This window comes from Hibiscus syriacus, unplaced genomic scaffold (assembly GCF_006381635.1).
Source record: "Hibiscus syriacus cultivar Baekdansim isolate YM2019G1 unplaced genomic scaffold, ASM638163v2 tig00113722_pilon, whole genome shotgun sequence".
In the NCBI taxonomy this organism is placed as follows: Eukaryota; Viridiplantae; Streptophyta; class Magnoliopsida; order Malvales; family Malvaceae; genus Hibiscus; species Hibiscus syriacus.
Genome location: NW_024063469.1, coordinates 2,429,523 through 2,455,200, shown reverse-complemented (window position 1 = coordinate 2,455,200; position 25,678 = coordinate 2,429,523). Strand labels below are relative to the sequence as shown.

General features: G+C 35.4%; 1 protein-coding gene, 1 long non-coding RNA gene and 1 pseudogene across 3 annotated transcripts; all 3 read left to right on the top strand.

Moving 5' to 3' along the window:
* Nucleotides 1-5,657: 5,657 nt before the first annotated feature.
* LOC120186997 lies at nucleotides 5,658-7,930 on the top strand (annotated as a pseudogene).
* Nucleotides 7,931-12,656: 4,726 nt separating this feature from the next.
* Nucleotides 12,657-20,803, top strand: LOC120187149 (the record flags this gene model as incomplete). Its single annotated transcript, XM_039190926.1, has 12 exons — nucleotides 12,657-12,770; nucleotides 12,869-12,952; nucleotides 13,077-13,150; nucleotides 13,246-13,279; nucleotides 13,392-13,450; nucleotides 15,996-16,110; nucleotides 16,192-16,229; nucleotides 18,544-18,638; nucleotides 18,803-18,858; nucleotides 19,710-19,968; nucleotides 20,100-20,212; nucleotides 20,756-20,803. Coding segments are annotated over 12 exons (1,089 nt in total), but the record flags the coding sequence as incomplete, so codon positions are not given.
* Nucleotides 20,804-21,784: 981 nt separating this feature from the next.
* On the top strand, nucleotides 21,785-25,466 carry LOC120187041. 2 transcript variants are annotated; one of them, XR_005522253.1, is made up of 4 exons: nucleotides 21,785-21,851; nucleotides 24,161-24,235; nucleotides 24,957-25,142; nucleotides 25,428-25,466. It is a non-coding gene; the product is annotated as an uncharacterized LOC120187041 (long non-coding RNA). The 2 variants fall into 2 exon arrangements; XR_005522252.1 differs by lacking the exon at nucleotides 21,785-21,851 and having other exon boundaries at nucleotides 23,675-24,235.
* Nucleotides 25,467-25,678: the final 212 nt, after the last annotated feature.

Here is a 25,678-nt window from a genome sequence, read left to right as displayed (position 1 = left end):
GTGCAGTTGCGTGAGATATTCTCTTATGATGTGTGCTGTGTAGGTTCCTCCAAGGTAACTTCATTAGTAGAATTGTAAGGTGTAAGTCTTGGGATGTTGTTTGACTTCAGATTACACCATAAATTGTATATGTGATTAAGTAAGAGTTTGAGTTTTTGACCCTAACTTCGTCATTGTTATTTTCGTGTTGATATATAAGAACGAGCTATATACAACACATAATAGTTTACAACATTGTGTAATACCGTGGATTTTAGTACCTGAGACTAAAGGAGATTAAGTACCTTAAGGGTCGATTAATTAGCGTAGTTGTCATCAGATGCTCAATGGTGGTAACGTTAGTGAGTGCAAGACGTAGAGTCTCAGAATCTTTAATTAGAGTAGTTGCGTGAGATCTTCTCTTTATGATGTGTGCTCTCTAGGAGAGCTAGATGTGCTAGTTTCGCTAGGCAAGTTTTCGATTTTCAGTTGTGAGTACCTTAGATGCACGATCCGATGAGTAGAACATGTGCAAACTAAAAGGCTAATGAGGAACAGTTAAGTAGTAAATATGAGTATTGAATCAGAGTTACGTAACAGAAGCGTAGAGATCGACGTTAGAAAGTCAAGAATTAGTATTATATCTTCTGTAGTTTGCATCTAGACCGTGTATTGAAAGTGACAGCAGGATCTTGAGGTGTAGTATGACGAGTTGGCTATAGGGTTATGCAGTAAGTAAACTTTATTGATAAGGTTAGCTAGTGAAGACTTAAATAATAGTTGAACGTGGAAAAATGTTTGTCCTTGTGAAAGATTCTAAGTATTCAATTTTAGGACGATTAGAGTAAGACTCGAGGGTTCTGTGCTTCTAGAAGGTTGGTTAAGGTTCGACGTAGGTAGCGCCCTTTAGAAAATCGTAAGATCGTATTTGCGAGTTCAAGGTTCCATGGTGTTGCGAGGACTTCTTCCTAAAGGATTAGACTTGAAGAGTTTAGGTGGTTTAAGTGTTTGACCCATAGTAGTGTTAGTATCCAAGTATATTTCGAGGATAAAATTTCTTTCAAGGAGGGAGCATTGTAATATCCCAAATTTGGGCTAGTGGTTTTGGGTTTACGAGAGAGGTATGTGGGCTTCGAAGATTCATTATTAGAGTCGTTGGGTCAATTGCGGGCTTAATTGAATTGGATTTGAGCCCAATAATAAAAATGAGGTTTTTGAACTGTAGAAAGATAAGGAGGGATCTATAATACGATATCCAATTTTAAATATGAAATCTTTTATCTTTTCCCTCTCATTCTTTCTTAATTTCTTCATTTTCCCTCTCATTCTCCCTCTCAAAGTCCTATAGATCAAAGGTAAGTTCTTGAGCCTTTCTCATACTTCAAATTTGTTCAGAATCTGATTGATTCAGGGGCATGGACATTGAATGATGATGAGGCATTCAGATGCTAATCAAGAAGAGATCTTTGTGTCTACCATGAAGCTTTCTTGCACTTGCATGAAGATCATTGTTTTGTTTGAACTCGTTTTTGTTCTGTCTTTAATATTTTTAAATCTTTAATGATTGAATTTATGCTACCTTCTAGGGTTGAATAATTGAACGAATTTTAGTTCTTTGAATATCGAACGAATTACATATTCTTTTAATTCTTCAAGAATTATAGATTTTTGACATGTGACAAAATTAAACCTTTTTATACCATCTAAAACCAAAAATAAAACCTTTCGGCTAGATTATGTTCAATATTCGGCCGAAAAAACAGAAATTTGGCATTCAAAGAAATCGATCCAGTCTACCTTAGGCGGATCCTGTTATTGCTTTGGGTGAAGGAACCTCCTTGTAACGAAGATCGATCAATAAGGCATCTTGGATGAAATTTCTGAAAATATCCATGACAACGGAGTTAATGCCTCGGCCTCTTTTTCTTCAACATGGATGAATGCGTTGGAATTACCCCAAACACCATGGAATAACATGATTTTTTAAGATTGAGAGCAACTCATCAAAGAATTCATTTTTATCCGAATCTACATAAGGACCATAAATTAAGAAAGCCACACTTCCAATTGGTTGCATTCAAAGTTCCAATAACGCCACAAATCTCTTCGAGAATGGTGGCAATCTAACTTAAAGAAAGACTCCTCCACATGCTTAATAAACCACCTGCTGAGCCCATGAAGGCGAGAAATAGTAGGCAATTCCAGACTTACTCCAAAGTTTTAAAGAATAGTAGAGTTTACTGTTGAGAGTGTTTCTTATAGAAAGATCAATCTTGGTTGTTCTGAGAGATAGCTCTTCTAACAACCCTCGATTTTTCATTCTTACCTAAACCTCGAATATTCCATGACATGATTGAAATTCATCATAGTCGCTACCAATTACCTGAACGAGAGGAAGAACCCTACTGACCCCTCTGCAAAACCCCTTCTAGCTCGCAAACTTTCTTTATAACCATTTCTCTACCACCCTTGAATGAGATTTGAAGGAATTTACTGACCTCCTAGACAGTTAGTGCTTCCCTCAGGATATTTGGGTCCTCTGTGTTGAAAGAAGGGAACGAGTTGTTGGTATTGAGATCCGGGTTATCGAGGGACTCATGAATGACCCTCCTAATAGGTCTCCTATAAGCTGGGTGAAGGGCACTTCCAGTGCCGTGGCTGGGGCAGTGCGAGATGGGCGATGCGCAGGGCCCCCAAAAAATAGTGGCCAAAAAAGTAATCTATAGTGGCGTTTTTCATAAAACGCCACATAGATGGATTTATTGCAGGTTTTTCAAAAAAACGCCACTATTGTTGCGGTTTGATTGAAAAAACGTACTATAGATGGATTTATTGCAGCGTTTGTCAAAAAACGCCACTATGTTTCCCGAAAATCGAATATATCTGAAAAATAGGGGCCCTTTTAGAATTTGTACAGGACCCCCGACAACCTAACCACGGCCATGGGCACTTCCGCATTCGAATCTGAACTATTCGAGGTTTCAGAACTTTCATCATTGTTTAACAAGTAACCAAAAGGAACCCGTAGTTTGCTGTCGAGCTTGATTACGAGGGGCCCTTCATTGAGTCGATCAAGGCCTTCGAAAGTATTAGGAACGAATTCCACTAAGCAAGAGTTGGGTTGGGGAATTGACATGAACTGTAGGACCCAACTCCCTTACCGGATCGACTGATCCGTTACTGATTGGTTGGGCCTCTTCTCTGAACTCAGACCTACAACCATTAGTTATAGGAATCATATTCATTTCATGACCCATCGGAAAAAAAGGAGGAGGCTTCTGATTCACTAGAAACTCTTTCCCCCATCCAGGTTTTGGGAGTGGTCATCTCGAAAACCACCCATATAGAATTTTCATGCACGTAGCTATCAATTCTCAATGTTGAAAACCTGGATATTTTCTTCGGGGAGAACTACTTCCAAATCCTCAGAATGACGGTTTGGATCCACCAACCTGAAATATTCTGAATCTTGATCCTTATTTCTGGCCTCACACTCTGATGGCAGTCAGATTTTTCACCTCAATCGACAAAATTTACTTCATCATCAACATCCTAACCCGTTAATGGAAATTTGAGCATCCATACCCAAAGAAATCTTTACTCCATAGGAACGATTGTAGAGCTTATATGATTCTACTAGGAATGTCAAAGGACTAGCCGCTCCGACGATCATTCTGGCGATCGAGAAGTCTTCTTGTATTTTGTTATTTTATTCAATTCAACGAAACTAAAAAAAATATCATGAGATTGAAAAGAAAGATAGTGGAATACATCTTCATCGTGATGGGCGTTATGTGATCAAACCGGTAGCTCCTCAAACTTGCAGTTCATAGCTTCCTCTTTATCTACAAATGATTCGAAGATAATGATGCATGAACTAGGAAGATTACCCCATTTTGCGATTCTTGCCTTGATGCCATCGTTTTGAATTGCATTCTGACGAACTCCAGGGCAAACAGTTTCTTCAAAATTCCCGTTAGAGAAAAGTCAATCCAACTGTTGTTATCATTGTTGGACTCCCAACGAATCATATGGTCAGAGCAGACTGGCGATCTGACTTCATTAGTCTTGTCCAACCCAATTTTCGGAGATTTAGCAGGTTGGATGTTCCCTGTTAGAGCTTCGCGATATGATCTACTAGCCTTCACTCTATAGAAACTCCTGGATTTGTCAAAACACTAATTTGTGACTCTTCCACTTCTGCCCGAAGGATGACGCTAATGCAAACCCACCTTGTTTCTGTTATTATTTGCAACCGGAAATCTTGCTTTACAGAGGGTAACCACCCTCCCATCGATCTTCATGTTATTAGTTCTGCTGATGGCGTTCTCTAGATCCCTCTCAACAGCAAACCGAACGAAGGCGAAAGTTAAAGATTTGTAACTGGGTTTCTGTTTGAAGCTGATATAAAAACTCTTGTTACCTTCCATGATGGTTGAACAACTCCCAAAGCGCATCCTTGCAACTTTCCGGTTAAGATTATCGACGAAAGCAGTCCATTCTCCGTTAACTTGAGCCGACTCTTTGACTTCCTCTCCATCTTTATTTTCTTATTTTGCATCAAGTCTTATAAATGTTTTGTGTTTTAAGTAATAAATTTGAGTACTTAACAATAATTATTACAATCACTCTTTAGTAAAAAAATATTTATCGATAATTAGAATTGTGTAATAAATTAAGTTGTCAATAGTTTTATTCGTTATCATTCATATATAATCTCGTAAAATATATCATTCCACATAAATAAAAGAATTTTTGATTGTAATTATTCTCCATGAAATATTTATTTTTTCATATCTTTAGATCTAATTTTTATTTCATATAACTTTTATGATAATTATCTATTTTTATAATTGAGTGCATTATAATTTTGATTGTTTTTTATTTTCATTAGTGAATTCCGTTATCGTTGGTTAAATAAATAAATAAAATTAAATGATATATAACATTCGTTAAATAAAGTAATTTGGTTTTTTTCTTTTCTTGATTTGATCTAGACCCACCTTTTCTACAAATAAAAGTGGGTCCGCCACTCAAGACACGCTTAAAATGTGAAGTTATTTCTTTTAATTAAAGAAATTGTTTGAAACGTATAATAATTCATGCACATGTCGAAGGGTTGTATTATATTTAAGCAAGTTAGCACGGTGGGACGAATTAATTACAGATCTAACTGCTGTGAGCCAACACCAAAGGAGATCTTAAAAATAGCTGCCTGCTTCATTTCAACTTGTTAAAAAGGACCCGACTTATTGGTTAGATAATTTTTATTTTTCAAACATTTAATATTTATTATTTAAATAATTTTTAAACCCTATATAATATATTATTTTTAGGGGGAAAATACAATTACAAGCATATCATTAAATGTATTTTTTAGTATAAAATATTTGTGGATTTAAAATGAAAGGTATCCATATTTATTTTCTTTTTCAGAAGGCGTGAAGTAGTACCCAAAAAAGCTGATAGGAGATTGGATAACAACAAATTATCAAATCATACAAAAAGAAAATAAGGATGTTTAAGATTCAAAAAAATCCCGACCCCACCGCTTCAAGAAATCCGTTAGCCCAACAGCGGGCAGTGCAGTCTTGGCTTTTGACTTTTCGGACTGAACTGAGCTGAAACGCAGATCATCTATCTCTATTCCAAAAATATATAAAATCAAATCATTTCACGGGATTTCAGAACCTACCTCTTTTTGCAGGAAATGGTGGAGATGGTATTTCAGTAAGCAGGTAAAACGAGTCAGATTTAGTGGCAAAGAATAAGAAGAAGAAGAAGAAACGCATTGACTGAAACGATGTCGGCCTTGAAGGAAAATGTAGATTCGCCGTTGAAGAAGAAGCCACCGAGATGGTCAGACGTTTGGCTCAGAAACCCCAAGCCTTTGAAGCATGTGGTCTTCACTTATGCCCTCATCTTTATCTTCAAAAGACCCCAAATCCCAAACCCTAATCCCCAATCTCGCCACGTTGACCGAACCCTTCTCTTGTCCGACGAGCTCTTGGATATCCTCTCAAGGATTCCCCTTTCGCAACGGAACCCTAACCCTCGTCTGCAAGCGGTGGCTCAATCTCCAAGGCCGCCTTGTACGGTCCTTGAAGATCCTGGATTGGGATTTTCTCGAATCGGGTCGCTTGTTCACGAGGTTCCCCAACTTAACCACGTGGATTTGCTCAACGGCTGTTTCTTTTCGCCGCGAGATTCTGGGATTCTGTTAACTCATCGGCAGGTTTCGATGAGAATGAGTTCTGGCTTTTGTCCGAATTGCGAGTTCTTGCAAGAGAATATGTTGCCTGTCGAAGTTGTTGACAAAGGGCTGCTAGAACTTGCCAATGGCTGTCCAAATCTTCGAAGACTCGTGGTTATTAATGCCAGTGAGTTTGGGTTACTAACAGTGGCCGAAGAGTGTTTGACTTTGCAAGAACTGGAGTTACACAAGTGTAACGACAATGTCTTACGCGGGATCGCGGCCTGTGCGAATTTGCAGATCTTGAAACTCGTTGCAAACGTTAATGGACTCTATACTTCGATGGTTACGGACATTGGATTAACTATCTTAGCTCAAGGATGTAAAGGTTGGTTAAGCTTGAGCTTAATGGATGTGAAGGGAGTTTTGATGGGATTAAAGCGATCGGGCAATGCTGTTAATGCTCGAAGAACTGACCATTTGTGAACATAAAATGGTGATGGATGGTTGGCTGGGTTGTCTTATTGTGAGAACTTGAAGACTTTGAAGTTGTTGTCTTGTAAGAGGATGACTGGAGTCCAGGTCGGGACGAGTATTGGGGTTTTGCCGGGCCCTTGAGCGGTTGCACTTGCAGAAGTGTCAATTGCGGAGTAAAAAGAGTGTGGGAGCGCTGTTTAGAGTATGTGAAACTGTGAAAGAGATTGTTATTCAGGACTGCTGGGGATTGGATAATGATATGTTCAGGTTTGCAAGTGTTTGCAGGTACCGGATTGCGTTTTCTTTGTTCTTTATGACTTCCTTGGCATATTTTTTTTATCTCATTTTGTGTATTCATGTAATATAGAGTTGGTCAGGGAATCATTTCGAAATTTCACTTCTGGAATTGTTTTGTGCATGTTGTTGACATGGCCTAAAAGACGAAAAGAAGGGTTGTTTTTGATTGTTCTAGTAGTATGTTACCTATAATGCACAGGTTATCGATTAAATATGGGTCGTTAGGCTGGACTGGATAAATGCAATCATGTGTTTTACAAATGCTTCTCTCTGTTTATAAAATCCCACCTACTAAACCATGCACCTTTCGGGTAAATACCCTGTTTTTTTGCTTACAATTTACAGGGTAACTAGTTATTGAGATGTATGAGAAGGCTTGTTTAGATTTGTGCCTGAAATACATGATCGTAGTTCTTGTTAGGTAGCTTTATGATGAGCATTGATCAATTAACGATCACATGGATGGTAAAGTTGGTTCTTTGTCAGAGGAGAGTGAAGTTGACACATCTGAAATGCGTTTGATCGAGTGTTTACAGTAGTTGGTTTCTTTTGTCACAGGAGAGTAAAATTGTTATCTTTAGAAGGATGCGCGTTGTTGACAACTGAAGGTCTGGAAGCAGTGATTCTCTCCTGGCATGACCTCGAAAGTCTTACAGTGGTATCATGCAACAACATAAAGGAAAGTGACATATCTCCCGCGCTTGCAACCTTGTTTGCTATTCTTAAAGAGTTGAGGTGGAGACCGGATGCGAAATCACTGCTCGTATCGAGCCTTGTAGGATCCGGCATGGGAAAGAGAGGTGGTAGGTTCTTCAAGAGGACATTAGGTGCAGAATTTCACTGCTGAATGCTCTGATGTTCCCCTACTCTAACTTATTTTGTAATATAAATAGTTTCTCTGAGACCAATAAGCAAGTATAAACTAGCTAAGCAAACAAACAGAGGGTCTCCTCATCTAATTTATCTGCATTCTCGAATTCTAATTGTACTTTGTAAAGAGCGGTGAATTTCTATTTTTTTAAGCTTTTCTTTACTTTTACCTTTAATCGTTCTAATTTTATGTTACCCTACAACTAGAGCTGCACAAAAAATTCGAATATCCGATTTTGTGCAAAAAAATATCCGAAACCGGATTGGGAAAAATCGGTTTTTTTAACCGGATCGGATTTTTTTAACCAGTTATTTTAACCGGTTTGGAAAAAAAAATCTAGACCGGTTTTTTTATCAGATAAAAAACCGGTTTTTATCCGGAAAAAAACCAGTCTGGGTTTAAAAAACTAGCCGTTGGGGGGGTTTTGTGATCGTTTTTGACATTTTTTCTTAAAAAATTACTATTTTACCACCCTAAACATGTATAAATAGGTTGGGGATGTATTTGGTTGATTACAACTTTCTCAAATCTTATTACACAACACCTAAACATCTCTCAAATCTTATTTTTGTAATTTTGTTCATCATGAGTAATACGGCTGAATCTTCCGTCGGGGGAAACCTTGAAGTCGTGAGAGTGATCGAGCACACTCGAAACAAAGATATTGGGATCACTACGATTTATGTGAGATGTCAAATGGCTCGAGGAGGACGCGTTGTAAACTTTGTCTAAAGTTGCTTGCACCGGAAGGAAACACAACTTTGAAGAACCATTTAACAAAATCATGCAAAACACTTCGCTCAAGATCGGATCCAAGTCAATCGAATCTTACACCGCAAGGTGGTGTTTTTGTTTAAGACAACGAAAAATTACGAGAAGCGTTTACAAAGTTCGTGATTACAAAAGCATTGCCGTTTGACCACTTTGATGATGATGATTTCACGGCAACAATTCAACAACTAATGCAACCACGCTATACTCAAGTAAGTCGTACTACCCTTAGAAGAGGTGCTATAAAAATGTGGCGTACGGCGAGGGAAAAAATGATTTTAGGATTCCAAAAACACCGTTATGGTGTGTCGCTTACATGTGACTTTTGGAGTTACCCTCATAATACCGAAAATTCTTTTTTAGCCGTTACGACACATTGGTTAGATCAAGATAATTGGCAAATGATGAAAAGAACAATCGCGTTTGAATTATTCGGTGAGCCGCATACCGGTGCTAATTTATTTACACTTTTAAAAAGGGTAATTGTCTTTATAAATTAGAAAATAAATTTTTTTCTATATCCTTTGATAATACATCGAATAATACAAACGCGATTCACAGATTGAAAATATTATTTTCATCATTTTAGACGGTGCGTTTTTTCATATCTGTTGCGTTGCACACATAATTAATTTATCCGTGCAAGCCGGTTTGGATGTTATTGAGTCGATTAGATTAGAATTTAAAACAATGATAAAATCAGTTCTTTGTAACAACAACAAAAGACTAAATGATTATAAACAATTTTGTAAGTCGGTTAATAAAAAAGCTTTCGTCCTAATTTGGATTGTCCAACTCGTTGGAACTCAACTTGGATGATGATGCATATCGCCTTAAGGCAAAGGGAAACATTGCAAACATTTCACGATCGGCTTTTCGAGAGGGGTCATGTCTCAAACATTTATCCGGATTCGTGTTGGGAAACTATAGCCAAAATAACTGATTTGCTTAGGGTTTTTAAAAATGCAACAACTTTTTTATCCGGTGTTTATTACCCTACTAGCCCGTTGGTTCTTAATCAAATATTTTTGTTGGCTACCCGACTAAATGACTTTGAATTTGAAACCGAAGTTTTTCAAGAAATTGACTTTGCAATGAAGGAAAAACTTTTAAAATATTTTAAGGAGATTCCCCCATTTTTACTTGTGTCGCCGCTTTAAACCCAACGTTAAATGTTGGCGGGGTTAAAACACTAATTGAACAAATTGCATTTGCTTTTAATCTAACCGATGATGAACCCAACTTTGTCCAAAACCAAATAAATTATTTTAACAAATGTTTTCGAGACATGTTTGCAATTTATTTAACTAAATACGGATCAAGTAGTGTAATACACGATCAAATGAGAACGAATGCGGAATCATCTAGTAGACGTCCAAGTGACATAAATTTGAATCTTTTAACACCTTGTAAATTCCCAATCCAAACGATCCGTACTACCACCCTAAGTAGCGAGTTGGGAAATTACATGTCATGCGATTTTTTATCAAAAATGACATTTGAAGAGTTTGAAAGTTTGGATATTTTGGCTCGGTGGAAAGAAAAGGAAGCACAATTTCCGATTCTAGCCGCCATGGCCCGTGATTTAATAAACGTCCAAGCTTCTACGGTAGCTTCGGAATCCGCTTTTTCTGTTAGTGGCAGGGTTATATCGCAACGGAGATCAAGACTAAGTCCCGAGTCGGTGGAAATATGCATTTGTTTGAAGGATTATTTGAATGGAACGGCTCGGAAGTAACATATCACCACCATAGAAGATGCAATTGATGCCGATTTGGAAGCAAACTTACACATTAAAGAAGTCGAACTTGGAATACCCCCTCCAAACGAAGAAGGCGAAGATGATGAAGAAGAGATGTCAATGTAGTTTATTTTTAAACTTTATTTCAATTATCGTAAACTTTGTTTCAATTATCGAACTTGGAAGTTTTTAAGTATTTGAATTTATCGAACTTGGAAGTATTTAAGTATTTCAATTATCGTAAACTTTGTTGCAATTGATGACGATGTAATTTTAATAATATTATAATCGGTTTTTTTTCAAGCTGAAACCGGTTACACCGGTTAGGATATCCGGCCCTCCAAACGGTTAGAATCCGAACCGGTTATTTATATACCGATTTTTTGTCTATGAAAAAAAACCGGATCGGATAAAAACCGATCCGGATCGAATTGAAATCCGGCCTATGTGGATGTCTACCTACAACCGATAAAGTAAAAAAACGAATCGAAATGTTTAGATGAATGGCTTATGATAAAAATTATTTACTTCAATAGTAAAAATAATTTAAAAGTATGGCATTCTTAATTATTTTTAATGATGAATTATCTCAGATTAATAAAAAATATACTTCATAAATTAATGTAGGGTGATTTAAACAGGATAAGAGGACTAAAACTAAAATTAAACCTTATTCATCGTAGGGATTAAATGCACCACTAGTACTTATATATTTTGAAGAAATATAATGTTTGTTCAAGGAGAAACAAAACAATAATAATAATAATTGCTACGATAATTTAAATAGGGTTAAATTAAACCAATAATCACAGAGCTTTACTTTCTATTCTATTTCGTTCACTGTACTTTAAATCCGTTCAATTTCCTCACTGAATTTAACACAATTAGCATTTCTAGTCATTCAACCGTTTCTCACTAAATGACGTTATAAATGAGTTGTACATAGATGCTAAACGACGTCGTTTTGATGAAAATTTTGTTTTCCTAAAACGACGTCGTTTTAATGGAGTTAAGTATTTAACGGTAGGAGTGAGAATTTGATCGAGTTGAGTCGAATAAAAAAAATTCGAGCTATTCAAGATGATGAGTAGTATTTTATGACTCGAACTTAAATTTTTTTCGAGTCAAGTATAGTTTAAGAAATTCAAGTCGAGTTATTCGAGTTTCTATACTAATTTTATTATAATTATTTATAGTATTTTGGCAAGTAATTCAATTCTTATACTTTCTCTAACCATGTAAGATATAGATATATATTATATTATTTTCACATTATAATGTTATTTAATATACCAAATGCAACCTAAAATTATGAAATATATTCATAATATGATATTTTAAAGAAAGTATTTTTTTAGGGTAAAATATTGATGAGAGTACAAAGGAGTCAATGAATTGATAAGAATAAAAATTTGCAAACAATTGTAGTCAAAAGATTAAATTGAGTAAAATACAAAGTTAAGGGACTAAATAAAAAAAGAGAATACATTTTTAATAAAAAGCAAGAATTGAAGTTACATAGGTATTCTTTTGTGGTATATGATCATGTGATTCAAATTTTGTAAAAAAAAGAACTTAAAATAAAGGATGAATTGAATGAATAAGGAAATTATGAAAAATTGGGACTTAATTAAAAAATAAAAAATTTGTTATAGAAAAAGAATTGAAAGTACATATGTATTTTACGATGGTTTAGGAGTATGTGGTTTAAATTCGGTAAAGGATGGACTTAAAATGAATGAGGAATTGAAGAAATAATAATCATGGACTAATCGTAAAACTGTCAAAATATTTAATCAAATTTTTGGTTTTAGAGTAACTTGAAATTCCAAAATTTCAACTAGATTCAAAAACCAAATTATTAATTCGAGTTAACTCGAATAAGTTAAAATTAATTTTTTATTTAATTTTTCAAGTCGATTCAAGTCAAGTTTTGCCCACCTTTTTAAGGGCTGATTTAAATTACATTGAGTAAACAAAGTTATTGGTGTAATTTACTCTTTAAATAGAAACATCTGATTTTCGTTAATTAACGAATTTGGACTTTTTGGCAGCTTTGACTTTAAATTAAAAAGGAAAAATAATAAAGAAAAAAAACCAAGTGGCAAAGCGACAAGGAATCAGAGAAGCTGAGTGATGAGATGGCAAAGGTGCGGACGCGCGGAAGATACCCATGAAATAGACAGTAGCAGAATTTTAACGCGAGGGAAAGGCCATTCGAAGCTCTGAAACCTTGAAACCAAGGGGAAAAGAAAAAGAGAAAAAAAATGAGAGAATGTGAGAAGGCGATGAACAACAACAAGGGCAAGGAAATTGCAGTGTGAACAAGAGTTGATATCAATCAAAGCGACGCAGGTGAAGACGAGGACAATATCACGAGATCTACCCCCACCGAAAAATTCAATCCTCGTAACGTTTCTTCCAAATATGACTTCGTTAAGGTTCTTTCTCCCTCTCTTCTCGGGATTCCATTTGAACAAATCGTTTTTTATTTATATCTTCCGATTTTAATATGTTTCTTCATTTCTTGGCGTTGTAGGTGAAGGTCTGGTTGGGTGAAAATGCCGATCATTATTATGATTTATCCAGGTTTCTGCTTAGCAGAATGTTAACGGTCACTAAGGTACCCATTCCATTTTTCGGATTTGTTTTTTATATATAAATTTTTTGTTAGTATATCTTAACTTGAATTGCTTAGTGTTTTCTCTATATTATATATATTTAAAGCTATGTCATTTCTGTCTCAGATTCCGAATCATGTCGCTGTTAAAATCGCTCTTGAGCTCAAGAAGCTGCTTATAGACAACATCCTTTTAGATATGTATGATTCCCTTCTCTTTCTATTTTAGTTTTAGTTTCATGATTTTTATCTAGTATTTTTTTTATTAATGTTCTGTTCATTGAATTTTCCCACAGCTCGCAATCCGATTTAGAGGCTAATCTTTTTAAGGTATTCTTCATAAATTTTGTGAATTTTCCCATCGATGAAAAGTAGAGGGTATTCATACTTTTAGAGATCGAATGTACTTTTGTGGAAGTTTCTAATCAAATTCCGTGTGCAGCTAATACAGTGGCGAGGTTATGGGTTAGCCTATGTAAACCGGTACAAGATGATGACCAAGTTAGTTCATTTGGCTTTTCAAGTTTTCAATATGATGCCAAACATTATCATAAGGCTGACTCTGGAATCATTTTTTTATAAAAATTTTGAACTTATTTATCACATGTTTAGTGTCATCTAACCCTATCCTCATTTAGAAGGTGAGATAATTTTGGTTGCTTGTTCTGTATAACAACAATTTTTCTCCTTTGTGAGTAAATATCTATTTTATTATGCTAGTGTTCATTGGTTTGTAGGTCTAGGTTCAATGTATGTTTTCACCCTAATATAATGATCATAAAGACACAAGAAAATTAAAGGATTGGGCTTCTGAGGCAGGCTGTGGGGTGGGTGTTATCCCTATGACTTACCTTGGATTACCGATTGGTACAACCAAGAATTCTGAACTGATGTGGGAACCAGTGATCCAGAATTTTTCTACCAAATTAGCAGGATGGAAAGCTTCAACACTTTCATTCGCGGGGAGATTGGTGCTAGTGAAGACGGTGTTGTCCTCCTTGTTGATTTTTTTCATGTCCATTTTCAAAATTCCTCCTAAGGTAAATCAGAAGTTGAATTCAATAATGGCTAGATTCCTTTGGGGGGAAGGTCCAGCAAGAAGACAGATTCATTGGGTTAATTGGAATGTGGCGTGTCAACCGTTTGAGGAGGGTGGCTTGGGTGTCTTGGACTTGAGTTTAATCAATCGAGTGATACTTGGGAAATGGGTTTGGAAGTTTGCTAATGAGGACTCACAATGGAAGAAAATGCTATGCAAAAAGCATAATATCAGTAACTTATCCCTTTCAATAAGTACGGCAGTTTCTTCTCAAGATTCATGGATTTGGAGAGGAATTAGAAATAATTATGAGAAAAAGGATGAAATTGGAGACTGCTTGAGGGTTTATTCGAAGATACAAGTGGGGAATGGTAGATCTATTGCATTTTGGAATGATGTTTGGATTAATAACTCAACTCTAAAAAATCAATTTCCTAGGATTTTTGCTCTTTCTATTAATAAATGGGGGAAGTTGTTGATTTCGGTAGCTATGAAAGCAGAGGTTGGGTTTGGAATATCCAATTAAGGAGGAACTTATGTGATTGGGAATTGGATCAGTGGATTTCCCTAATGTCAATGCTTGATAATATTGTTTTGATCGATTCAGTTGATGATTTTTTGGCTTGGTCTGGGAATGGTGATGGTCTGTTCTCGGCTAAGTCATGTAGATTGACACTTAATGGCAGAACTAGGGGGAATTATCACTGGAATAAATGGGTGTGGTCTGGTTTGGTTCCTCCCAGAGTTCAAACTTTTTTATGGTAGTTATCTCACCGTAAAGTGGTTGTTAGAGTGGATCTGAAGAAACAAGGGGTGACCTTGGATAATGTTCTTTGTCTTTTATGTCTTAAAGATGAAGAATCAATTCAACATCTTTTTCTCCTTTGTCCGGTTGCAGGGGAGCTGTGGAATAGATTCCTAAGGTTATGGGATTTAGCTACAGTTCTGCCTAATGATACAAAGTCCCTACTTTGTTCTTGGTCTTATCTTATGGCATCGTCTTCTATTTGGAAGTTTATCTCCGGAGTTGTTTTGTGGTCTATATGGAAGGCTAGGAATTTGTGGTGTTCGAAAACGACAAACTTGACACGGCTTTATTGTTTTTCATTTCGAGATTCAAGCTGGCCAAATGGTTTTTAGCAAAATTCCCTCAGGCTAATATTCAAGTTGATTTATTGGTAGGAGATCCAAGGCTTGCAGACGGTATTGTAATTAATCCTTCTAAGAGGAAGAAGTATCCCTGCTGGTACCCTCCACTAGATTTTTTTAAGTTCAATGTGGATGGGGCGGTAAGGTATGATGGTTTACATGGAGGAATTGGAGGGATTTTGAAAGACTCGAGTGGCTATACTCTTATCTCTTTTTCTACTGCTGTGGGACCAGGTCCTCCTATGTTTGCTGAATTGAAAGCAATTAAAGAGGGAATTGATTTATTTCTATCTTCTCAATGGGCGGCGAAAGGAAGACTTGTGTTAGAAAGCGATTGTTCAACTGCAGTGGAATGGATTTTGAGGTCCTTTTCTGCCCCTACGTTTTTCAGGTCCTTGGTTGGGGACATTGCTGCATTAGTTTCTGCTAAGGGCATTATTGTTAGATGGATCCCTAGGAGCTGCAATTGAGAGGCTGACAAGTTAGCTAAGGAGGGGATAGGTTGAACGATCATAGCCTTATTGATGTTATGTTCTGTTTTATTAGGAGGGTTACAGTGTAATGTGTATCTTATGTAATTCTGGTTTTTAATAAATTGAGGTACTCTTTTCCTCCTTCAGCTAGTTGCCTCTTTTTAAGAGGCAACTACGAGGGAGGTTTTTAACGAGACCTACTATTACTATAAAAAAAAATAAAGACACAAGTAATATTGGAATAGTTTCAATTTTGATTGTGCATGCAACATTTTCATTGATTCATAAGTTGCTACTGACTTGATGTAGGAGGGCAAAACAAAATAAGGAACTTCTGAGTGTCAGCATTTCACTAGTAACTGTTTTTCTTGTTTCTAACTTTCAGATTTCACCATCAGAGAGTTCCTTTGGTTATTCTTGTTTGTGGAACTGCCTGTGTTGGGAAGTCTACAATAGCTACACTACTTGCACAGAGGCTAAACTTGCCAAATGTCTTACAGGTTTAGTATCTGTTTATCTACTGAAAGTATTTAGGTTTTCTTTTATCATGTTTCCTCTCGTTGACTATGTTTTTGTTGCAGACTGATATGGTTTATGAATTGCTACGCACAGCAACCGAGTATGTCTAGAATCTATTTATTTTGCTATAAATCTTTTTTATTCACTGTAGATATTTTCTGATCATATTGAATCACTCATTCGGACTGAAAAAAAAGGGATGGACGACGGTTATCATTAAGTCATGTTTGGCTTCAACCAATAATGGGTTATTCTAGTCATGGCGCATATGCTATCTGTTGGGTTGTTTTATACATGGTAGGTAGTATTCAACTTTGATTCAAAATGGGTCATTGTGGTTTCCAGATTGAGAAGTGTCACCTCAGATATTTATTGGTTACGAGATTTATTTCTCTAATCACTTGATACTCTGGATAAAGGTACAAGAAAGTGCAGTACCTTTCGCTGAATAGCGCCTTAGATTTTAAAATTTGGCTTCAAATAAAAATTTCCCTATCTTCTTTGACTTGCGAGAGATCTGAAGACTATGGTTCTTCATATCTTCTGAATTGTCTTGATTCTCTTTCCCCAAAGTCTTCAGTTTATTTCCTCACATTGTATTTGAAATGGCTTGGAAGATCTCTCTATTTACAGTGCTAGATGATGTGTCATAAGATAATTCTAAAAGAACTTAACCTTGTTAACTTCAAATTAGTTTTGTTTTTTTAGAGATAAAAGATTGTAGCGCATGGTCTTTGAAATTTGATTGGCCAAAGAATGGGTTTGTCTTGAAGTCAGTTTAATTTAATTTAGATATAAATTAGATGGCTCATAGATGAGTTTTGATTGGTTGAATGTTACAGATCGAAACGAGAGAAAATAGAAATTGGGGAAGAAAAGAAGCGACAGGATAGAAGTGAGAAAATGATCCAATATTTTCATAAATCATCACCATTACAGAGTACTTTATTATACTCAACTCCATAACGTTCATAAGGCATAGTAAGTAAACAGTCGAAAACAAGAAAATGAAATGGAATAATAAACCAGGACGTTTCTGCCGGGTAAGGTACTATGTAAAACCATCCAATTCCTTAGCCATCTTTGTCACCGTTCCTCTCAGCAGCACCTAGAGCCTCTGAAATGTTTTCATCTTCCTAGGGCATTTTAGTTGGATTGTATGTTGTTGGGCTTATGCCCAGCATTGGGCTTGTTGAAGCTCTTGGGTTGTTTACGATTTTATCTTGATTTCCAAAGGACTGATAAATCTTCAATTAATTTAATTAGTAACTCATAACAGAATTTACTTGGTCAAAAATAAAATTAAAAGAAAATTTGGAAGAACATGTACCACATTGTATTTGGTTGAAAATGTTCTTCAACACTATGTCTATTAGGAAGCAGATTGTCCCACTTTTAACAGATTGTTTGGTGTTTAATACGCACGGTCAATTTGGAAAATGAGGAATGATATTATTTTTCATAATGAGAAATTAGATTTTGCTTTGCTTTGCTGTCTTTTCTCTCAAGGTACAGAGTGGCAACATGGTTTTCTTCAAAATTTCCAAAATTGTTGGTCTCTTTCGATAGTCTTGTGGGGATCTGACGCTAGCTGATCGTGTTTTGTTCGTTGAAAAGAGGTCTCCAAAGGTAGTTAGTTGGTCTCCACCTCCTACTGGTTTTGTTTAAAGTGAATGTAGATGGTGCTATGGACAGATGTTGGTCGAAGGGCGGCATTGGTGGGCTGATCCGAGATGATAAAGGAGTGCTGATGGGTTCGTTCTCAGAAAGAGTGGGATCCGGTCCTCCAATTATGGCTGAATTGATGGTAATAAGGAGAGGATTGATTCTGTTTCTAGATTCAGGGTTGTCAGTGAATCAAAGGCTTATTTTGGAGTCTGATAGCGCGATGGCAGTGGATTGAATAAAAAATCCAGCTAGCACAACTCCGATGTTTCTATCCATTGTTAAAGATATTGCAGAGATTGTGATTAAAAAAGGGGTTATTGTTCGTCATGTAGCGAGAGTAGCTAACTGTGAAGCGGATAATTTAGCCAAACTTGGGATTGGTTAAATGGTGGGGATTTTAATTCAGTTGTTGTTTTTGTATTTTTGGTTTTAGCAGGCAGCTTTGGGTATGGTATATGTTAGTACCTCGTTGAGTAATCTAGGAGGTCGTTTTTGTGTATGGTATTAACATATGCATGTAGGAAGTGTTGTTTTTGCACAGTGATAAGTGGCTGCCATAGGTTTGATTTTGTTGGTAATGTTCTTACTGTACTTTGTTATTATGCAATAAAATTTCTAAGGCACTCTTTTCTTCCTTCCAATGTCCGTTGAGTCTATGTTGCTCGACGGTTATGAAGCGGGTTTTTAATGAGGCTGCCCTTTTTATAAAAAAATATGTTAATGCGTGCTTCTCTTATTTGTTCCAGTGCACCATTAGCATCTACTCCTGTATGGGCACAGAATTTTAGCTCCCCCGAGTTAATTACTGAATTTTGCCGTGAATGCAGGATAGTTCGCAAAGGTAGTTTCTGAAATTTCCATTTAGTTATTATGATTTCCCCCCTCTATTTATTAGTGTAATAATGGGATATTGCCTAGAGACATATGGCATAAATTTTCCTTCTTTCTAGATTTGTTATTGTATTCTAAAGGTATGTTCATCACTAGCTTGTGTTTGGTTCCTAGGGTTGAATGGAGATCTAAAAAAGGCAATGAAAGATGGAAAGCCAATTATAATCGAGGTATGGTTGACACAAGATTGCTGATTCTTTCTTTTTGTGACATCCTTGTCCCCCCTACACCCTTGAGCTTTCCCTTCTTAGTCTTCTCTCTCTTTTATCTCTATGGTAAATGGTGATACCATTTCGCCCTTATGAGCACAAGAATTAACATGTGATATATGCACGCCTATACGGTGAACGTTTTTTATTGTTTGTGGTTCATATGAATTATTTCTTTCCCTTTATTAATTTATTAAAATACTGTGGTTCTGTGTCAGAAATAAAATCAACAGTTTAAAGTGGTTGTATAACGTTGCTTGGAAATAGATTTTTTGGCGTTGTCTGTTTGTGTAGCATTCGTTAAGAAAGGTGTGGACATGAATTCTGAGTTTGCACATTAAAATAAGCATGGACTCTAGCAGGTTACGGGCTTCTTTTCCATGAATGAATATATTTTACTCGTGAACACATACCGTACTTGTTTCATCTGTTGTATTTTCAGCTATTTTTTGGATCAAATCTGAGCTTCAATCCTAATAGTTCAGTTTACTTTTTATTATTATTGTGGTCCGTGAGTTCATGAATGTAACAATTAAAATAAGATGATCTAGTGATAATGGTTTCTTGTGGAGTAAGGTTGTATGTTTTTGAACGTACATGCATGCATTTATTTCTGTAATGTGCAGAGTGCCTTTATATCTGTTCATTTTTTCACTGCAAAACTTGAAGAAGGTTCTAATCTGCTTTAGTTCATTATATGGCATTTTCCCTCACTGGTCATTGCATGAAATTTGGAAGCATTGGCATGTTCTTCTGCAGTTTGATGTGTCACTTTGAGTTAGTGGGTTCCTTCTTTCTTTTGACCATAACAGGGAATACATTTGGACCCTAGCATTTATTTAATCAATGATGAGCTTAAAACACCTACCTCTGTGAATGGACCACCCCCGCTGTCCATGGCATTATCTGCAGTGCAAATGGAAAATAATTTAACTACTACTTCTCAAAGTAATACAGAAAATGGCCATGACCATCTTGTGCATGTGGCTGAAGACGTATCAGTTGACAAGGTGAACAAAGTCTCAGAATCTTTAAAGTCAATCGCTCTAGCAACTGCTTCTGGTGGTAAAGGTGGATTTCTACTGTAAATTCTTTGTATTTGGTATGTCATCGCATGACATTTTAAGCATATTGTATGTCTGTTTAGAGGCTATGTGAAGGTGCAATATGACTATTTATTAACAGTGGTTGCCTTTGTGCAGGTGAAACTGTTAAGGTACCAGAAGGAAATGGAAATACTGCTAGCAAAGAAAAATCTGGCCCTAAACCAATAGTAATACCGGTAGTACTGAAGATGTCTGAATTTAATCACAAGGTATGGTTACTTCTCATTTTACTTCTTCTATATCCAGCTTTAACTAGAAAAGCACAGAAGCTTATAGATGCGCTTGTGTTAAATTTGTTTTCATAAATAATGTTGCTCAAGTGGCTAAACTGAGAAAATGGAGGATATACCTATTAATATTCACATTCAGCAAAAATCCAATGCCAGTTATGGTTCTGATTCACTTTCTAAATCTTTCTCTTCTGATAGAACCTGTACTACTAGAAACTTTATTTGTACAAAGAGGAAAACACCTTGTTAAGGATTTTGAATTCTCAAGAGTATAGATTGGTTCATTTAGTGAATTGTGGAGATTAATTGGAATATTCCATTTGTTGGATATTGGATAAGCTATTCCAAATGAAAATTTATAAAAGGATGGGTCTGTTTGACTGTTATTCTTAATAGTATGAAGGTGTCATTTGTTAAAAGATTTAATCAGATTCCAGTTATGGTTATTCTCCTGCTTCCTCATATGATCTCTTTTCTCAATCTTGCATGATTTTCTAAATTCAAATCAACATCTATATGCAGACATTACTAGAGGAGAGAATCGCTACTCATACATTATCCAGGTATTAATAACAATTCTTGTTTCTTGTTCCATCACTAACTGCATTGTTTTTTTAAGGTCAAATAATTATTGTCTTGGCAGAAAGATAACCCCATTTGATAAAAAGCTTTTCTGGGCATTGCTTGCTATCATGGAGAATCTTTAATTAGATAGCTAGGTTGATTTGTTGTTTTCTTTCTCAATCTGGAACATTAATAGTCGTTCTCTAACAAAGGGCTAGTCTTAAGTACCGGTTTGTACTTGTACAGCTTGATTCTAGGAATAACCCTTGAATTCCTTTGGTGTGTGGAAAATGGATGTTGGACATTTGGTTGGAAACAATCAAATTCATGTGCTTCCTTCCCTTGAATTGCTGTTAATACTAATAGTTTCATAGTATAATCTTTGTGTAGATTTGTTGGAGCTTTACTTTTTGCTTGCCTATAATAGCGTGACATCTCAAGAACATATATAAGTTGTCTTGGACGGAGTTTTTTTCTCCTTTTATTTCACTCTGAGTGCAATCACTTGAATTTTTATACTTCGTAAACTTGTCCATAATTCTCATAAGCTAGAGAAATGTGATTTAATCTATGTTGTTTCAACTTTTCTTTTTTTTAAGTAAATGTGCTTGAAACCTATGGTCGAAAGATTTTGTGAAGGTGACCCTCCGAAGACATGGAAAACCTTGGAGAATATTTTAATGTCCATTTAGAAAAAATAATTGTATAAAATAGATTTTGAAACCTTTGTCAAGTTGGGACCGTTTAACAAGGCATTCTAAGGGATGGGATGGCACCTTCTAACCATTTTCATGTCTGCAAAACTTTTGCTTCCTTTTTGTGGTCAGAAGTGGGCATGTTGATATCTTGATATCTTGAATTTTCCTTTTGATTACTGTCAATTCCTTTTCTTCTACATTGACGTTTGTCATTGTTTATTTCTTTGATCAACTATTTACTTGACCAAGTTTTTTATTTTAACCTCATTTGTTATTTTTTTTTCTTTTACAGGATACAGAGTCTAATAAATAACTTGAAGACTATCCAAAACTATCTTTGCTCTTTCAAGTTGCAGGTATGCCGTTTCAGGTCTGTTTATTGGTTGTTAATTGTTATAATGAAACATTTGCTCCCATCCTCTTGTTTGTTGATTTTGTTCAATTATTTTTATATCAAAACTTAATACGTAGCAAATCTATTGCAATATAATCATACGGAAGTATCTTAGATTTGATATTGTAAATTGTGAATAAAAAGAAAATAGAGAAAATAATGGCTACTTGAAGGAGGAGGAGAAGAAAATAAAAGGAGAAAAATAGGAGAAACAGGTTGCTCTTAGTTTCAGAAAATAAAGGTCATTTTCGTTTTTATTTTCTTAAAAAATAGAAAACAAACAAGAAAATGCTTTTGTTTGAAATTTTTAACAAAAATCAAGAAAGGAAAGTATCTAAAATTTAGCAAAGGGTGAATAGCCATTTTGGTTTCTAAACTTTGACTTTAATATCTAATTTGATATTTATATTTTATATATTCAACTGTATATTTGAACTTGAATTCAATTACTCAAGTTACTCCAAATCTTTTTCGGTAAAGTATATTCTATTATGTGACATTTTCTGCTGACACATGGCCCAATAAGTTTACATATGTGGAACTTTTTTAAGGTTCATTCTAATATTCTAAAATATTTGGATAACCAATTCATTATAAAATCATTCTAAAACTTTTGCGTGGAGCCAAATCATATATAAAGAAATTTCTAAATGTTAATCTCCCTTTCTCTTATACCACATTTTTTTTCTCTGGTTTGAACCCATATAATTTAATCCGACTTTCATGATTGCCTTGGTCAAAAAATATACTAATTATTGGAATGGACAAAACTTGAGGTAATGTATCCTGACTCAATTTTTTGTCTCGCAAAATGGCAATTGGTCTCTGTGTTTTGTTCTTCCATGAAGCGTTAGATTGGAGACAATATACAATGTTGTTTGATTATCAAATATCAACTTCATTAGACTAATAGTTTCATATATATAATTCCTTAAGCAATTCTCTCAGCCAGATAAGTTCACAAGTAATCGGGCCATAACTCAATATTTTGTTTCTGCACTTGACATTGCTACAGAGTCCTACTTTTTACTCTTCCAATATATTAGATTTCCCCCAAAGATAACATAATATCCAGAAGTAGACTATCTATTTAAGGGATTGCGCTATTAGCATCTGGGCAACCAACAATTTGTTTATCTCCTTTATCTCTGTAAAAGCAGAAAAGGAGAGGATAATGATTCTTGTTTATTTTATTCATCAATCGTATCGGTATATAATCAAGTATAAAGCTCCTATAATAGGTAACGTAATATCCTACATTAATTACAATATTTCATTCCTAAGATTTAGCCTACAAATCTGTAATTACTTCTAAGTTGGAGCATAGATATTAATCGTGTGAACTTGTTAGATAGAAAATAAATCTGGACTCTGTTAAGAATCTTTGTTAAAATATATCCTAGTCCTTCAATTTTCACATAGTCGGTGGTAATCAAATCTTGTTGGATCTTTTCGCAAATGAAATGACAATCAACCTCCAAGTTTTTTGTTTGTTCATGAAAGATTGGATTGGAAGCAATATTGGGTGCAGCTTGATTATCACACTATAGCTTTACAGGTACTGAAACCTTAATTCCTACTTCATTGAAGAGCTTATATACCCATATGATTTCACACACAAACTTGGTCATAACTTTGTATTCAGTTTCTGTACTTGATCATGAGATCACATTTTGATTCTTACTCTTCCATGAAATCAAGTTTCCCCTAATAAAAACATAATATCTTGAATTAGATTTCTCATCTTCCTTGTATCATATCCAATCCAAATCTGAAAAAATTCGATTCTAGTATGACCATGATTGTTAGTTATACATAATTTCGCGTCTAGATTCACTTTCAATTTCAAATAATGTTGAACTCATTCTACTGTTTTCAATGATCAGCAGTTGGTGATGAAAATGTATATTGACTCAGCACACGCACTTGATAAGCAATATCATGACATGTCACAATAAAATAATTCAACTTTCATATGTCGAGACATCAATCAGGATTGCCATTAACTTACTACATGTTCATTTTATGCTTATTCTTCATGTTTCTTGGATTGCCCCATCATTTTAGATATTTTAAATTTTCGGTATGGTATTTAGTATGGAAGAATTGTTAGAGGAAGCAAATCGAAAGAGATTTTCTATTCCCACTTGTTTTAATTTTGGAGGTGTAGTTTGACTCAACTCTCTAAATTTTTACGTTAGAGTTGTTTGAACTTTAACTGTTTAACTTTCTGGATTTTTTTATTTCCTATGTCTTTGTTTTTTGGAACAGGGTTTAACTGTTGTAAATGTATCAGCGACAACATTTTCACAGACATTAGATTGGCTGCACGGATATCTTCTTCAGGTATACTTGTTATCTAACTTATCGTAAAAGCCAGAATTTCCTGTCATCTAGCAGCTCCAGGAAAACATGTATGATTTTCCATGTTGCAGCCAGAGATCATTGGACATTAGTACTTAATTATGTCATTTAGCTCAATATTTAAAAGGACTTTTTTAGTTGGGAACAGTGTTGTCATGGTGTTTGCCTAGGTACTGCACCTTAATGCCGAAGAATAAAAGCACCTCAGACATTTTCGGACGAGGCATATATTTGATCAGGCACAAGCTGGTGCACCTAGGCACACTTTTGGATGAAGCATATTTGTTATCTATCATTTTTTTTCTGAAGGCATGACCCACTAGGATTTCAAGGGGTATCTGCATAGTCATTAAACAGATCAGGCTAGAATGTAGTGTTATTAGCTGACCCTTTTATCAGTGTTTGTGGAGGAAATGTCAAGCCTAAATGATTTGGAATTTCATGCACCGCTTAGATATGAAAGATACATCTTAAAGTGTATCAAGATATAACTATCTTGTTAACCGGAATGTTTTTAATCAAACTCCATTTTGTTTATCAGCTGTAGCTGTACAGCTGAATTTTATGTGTGTGTTTGTGTGCGCGCGCAGCGCATATTATGTCACAGTCTAGGCCCAAGTATGCATGCTTTATTCGGGTGAGCTATTTTATATGATTATAAGCTGCAGCTTCTCTGTTTTTATTTGGTTAATGATCTTTCCAGAGCTGGGATGAAGGAATGAAATATTATGGACGCGATTAAGCAAGCTGCTTAACTTTTTGAGCTCCAATGTCAGAAGTCGTATCAAGGCAACGACTAGTGCAAATGCTTGGGTGGAATCTTGGAAAATGGATCATCCACACAACAAATTCACTGCAGACAAAACCAAAGTCTCAATCTCCTGTTCTGGTAAAGTCTTTAATGTTTTTCTTTTTCTTTATGGATCAACTCAAAACTGAACTAGTCGGCCCAGAAGATTGTCATCCTAATATTTACAGAACAAACGTTTATATATATATATATATATATATAAAGTGTATGTGGTTATAGAAAGTTGTTTAAATTGAAATCAATTTGCACCATGACATTATATATGTTTATAATTAAATTTAAACAAGAATTCAAATAACTTGACTCAAACTTCATAAATTAACTTAAATGATTTTTGTAATCATCATTTTTACCTTGGTCCAGCTGATTCCCTGTTCCAATTAGCACCTGCAGCAGCCCCTCTACCACAACAAATTCCAGCAGCTTCCACCAACAACAGTTGGTCCTCTACAGCAGCCACACATACAAGGAGAAAGGAAAAATCATCTTTGATTCTTCATGTAAATTGGGGTTATAAAAACCCCATAACAAAATGTAAAACACAAAAAAAAAAAATCAAGAGAAATTTGAGGAGAAATCTAGCAAAATACACAAAGAAAGTCAAAAATAAAAAG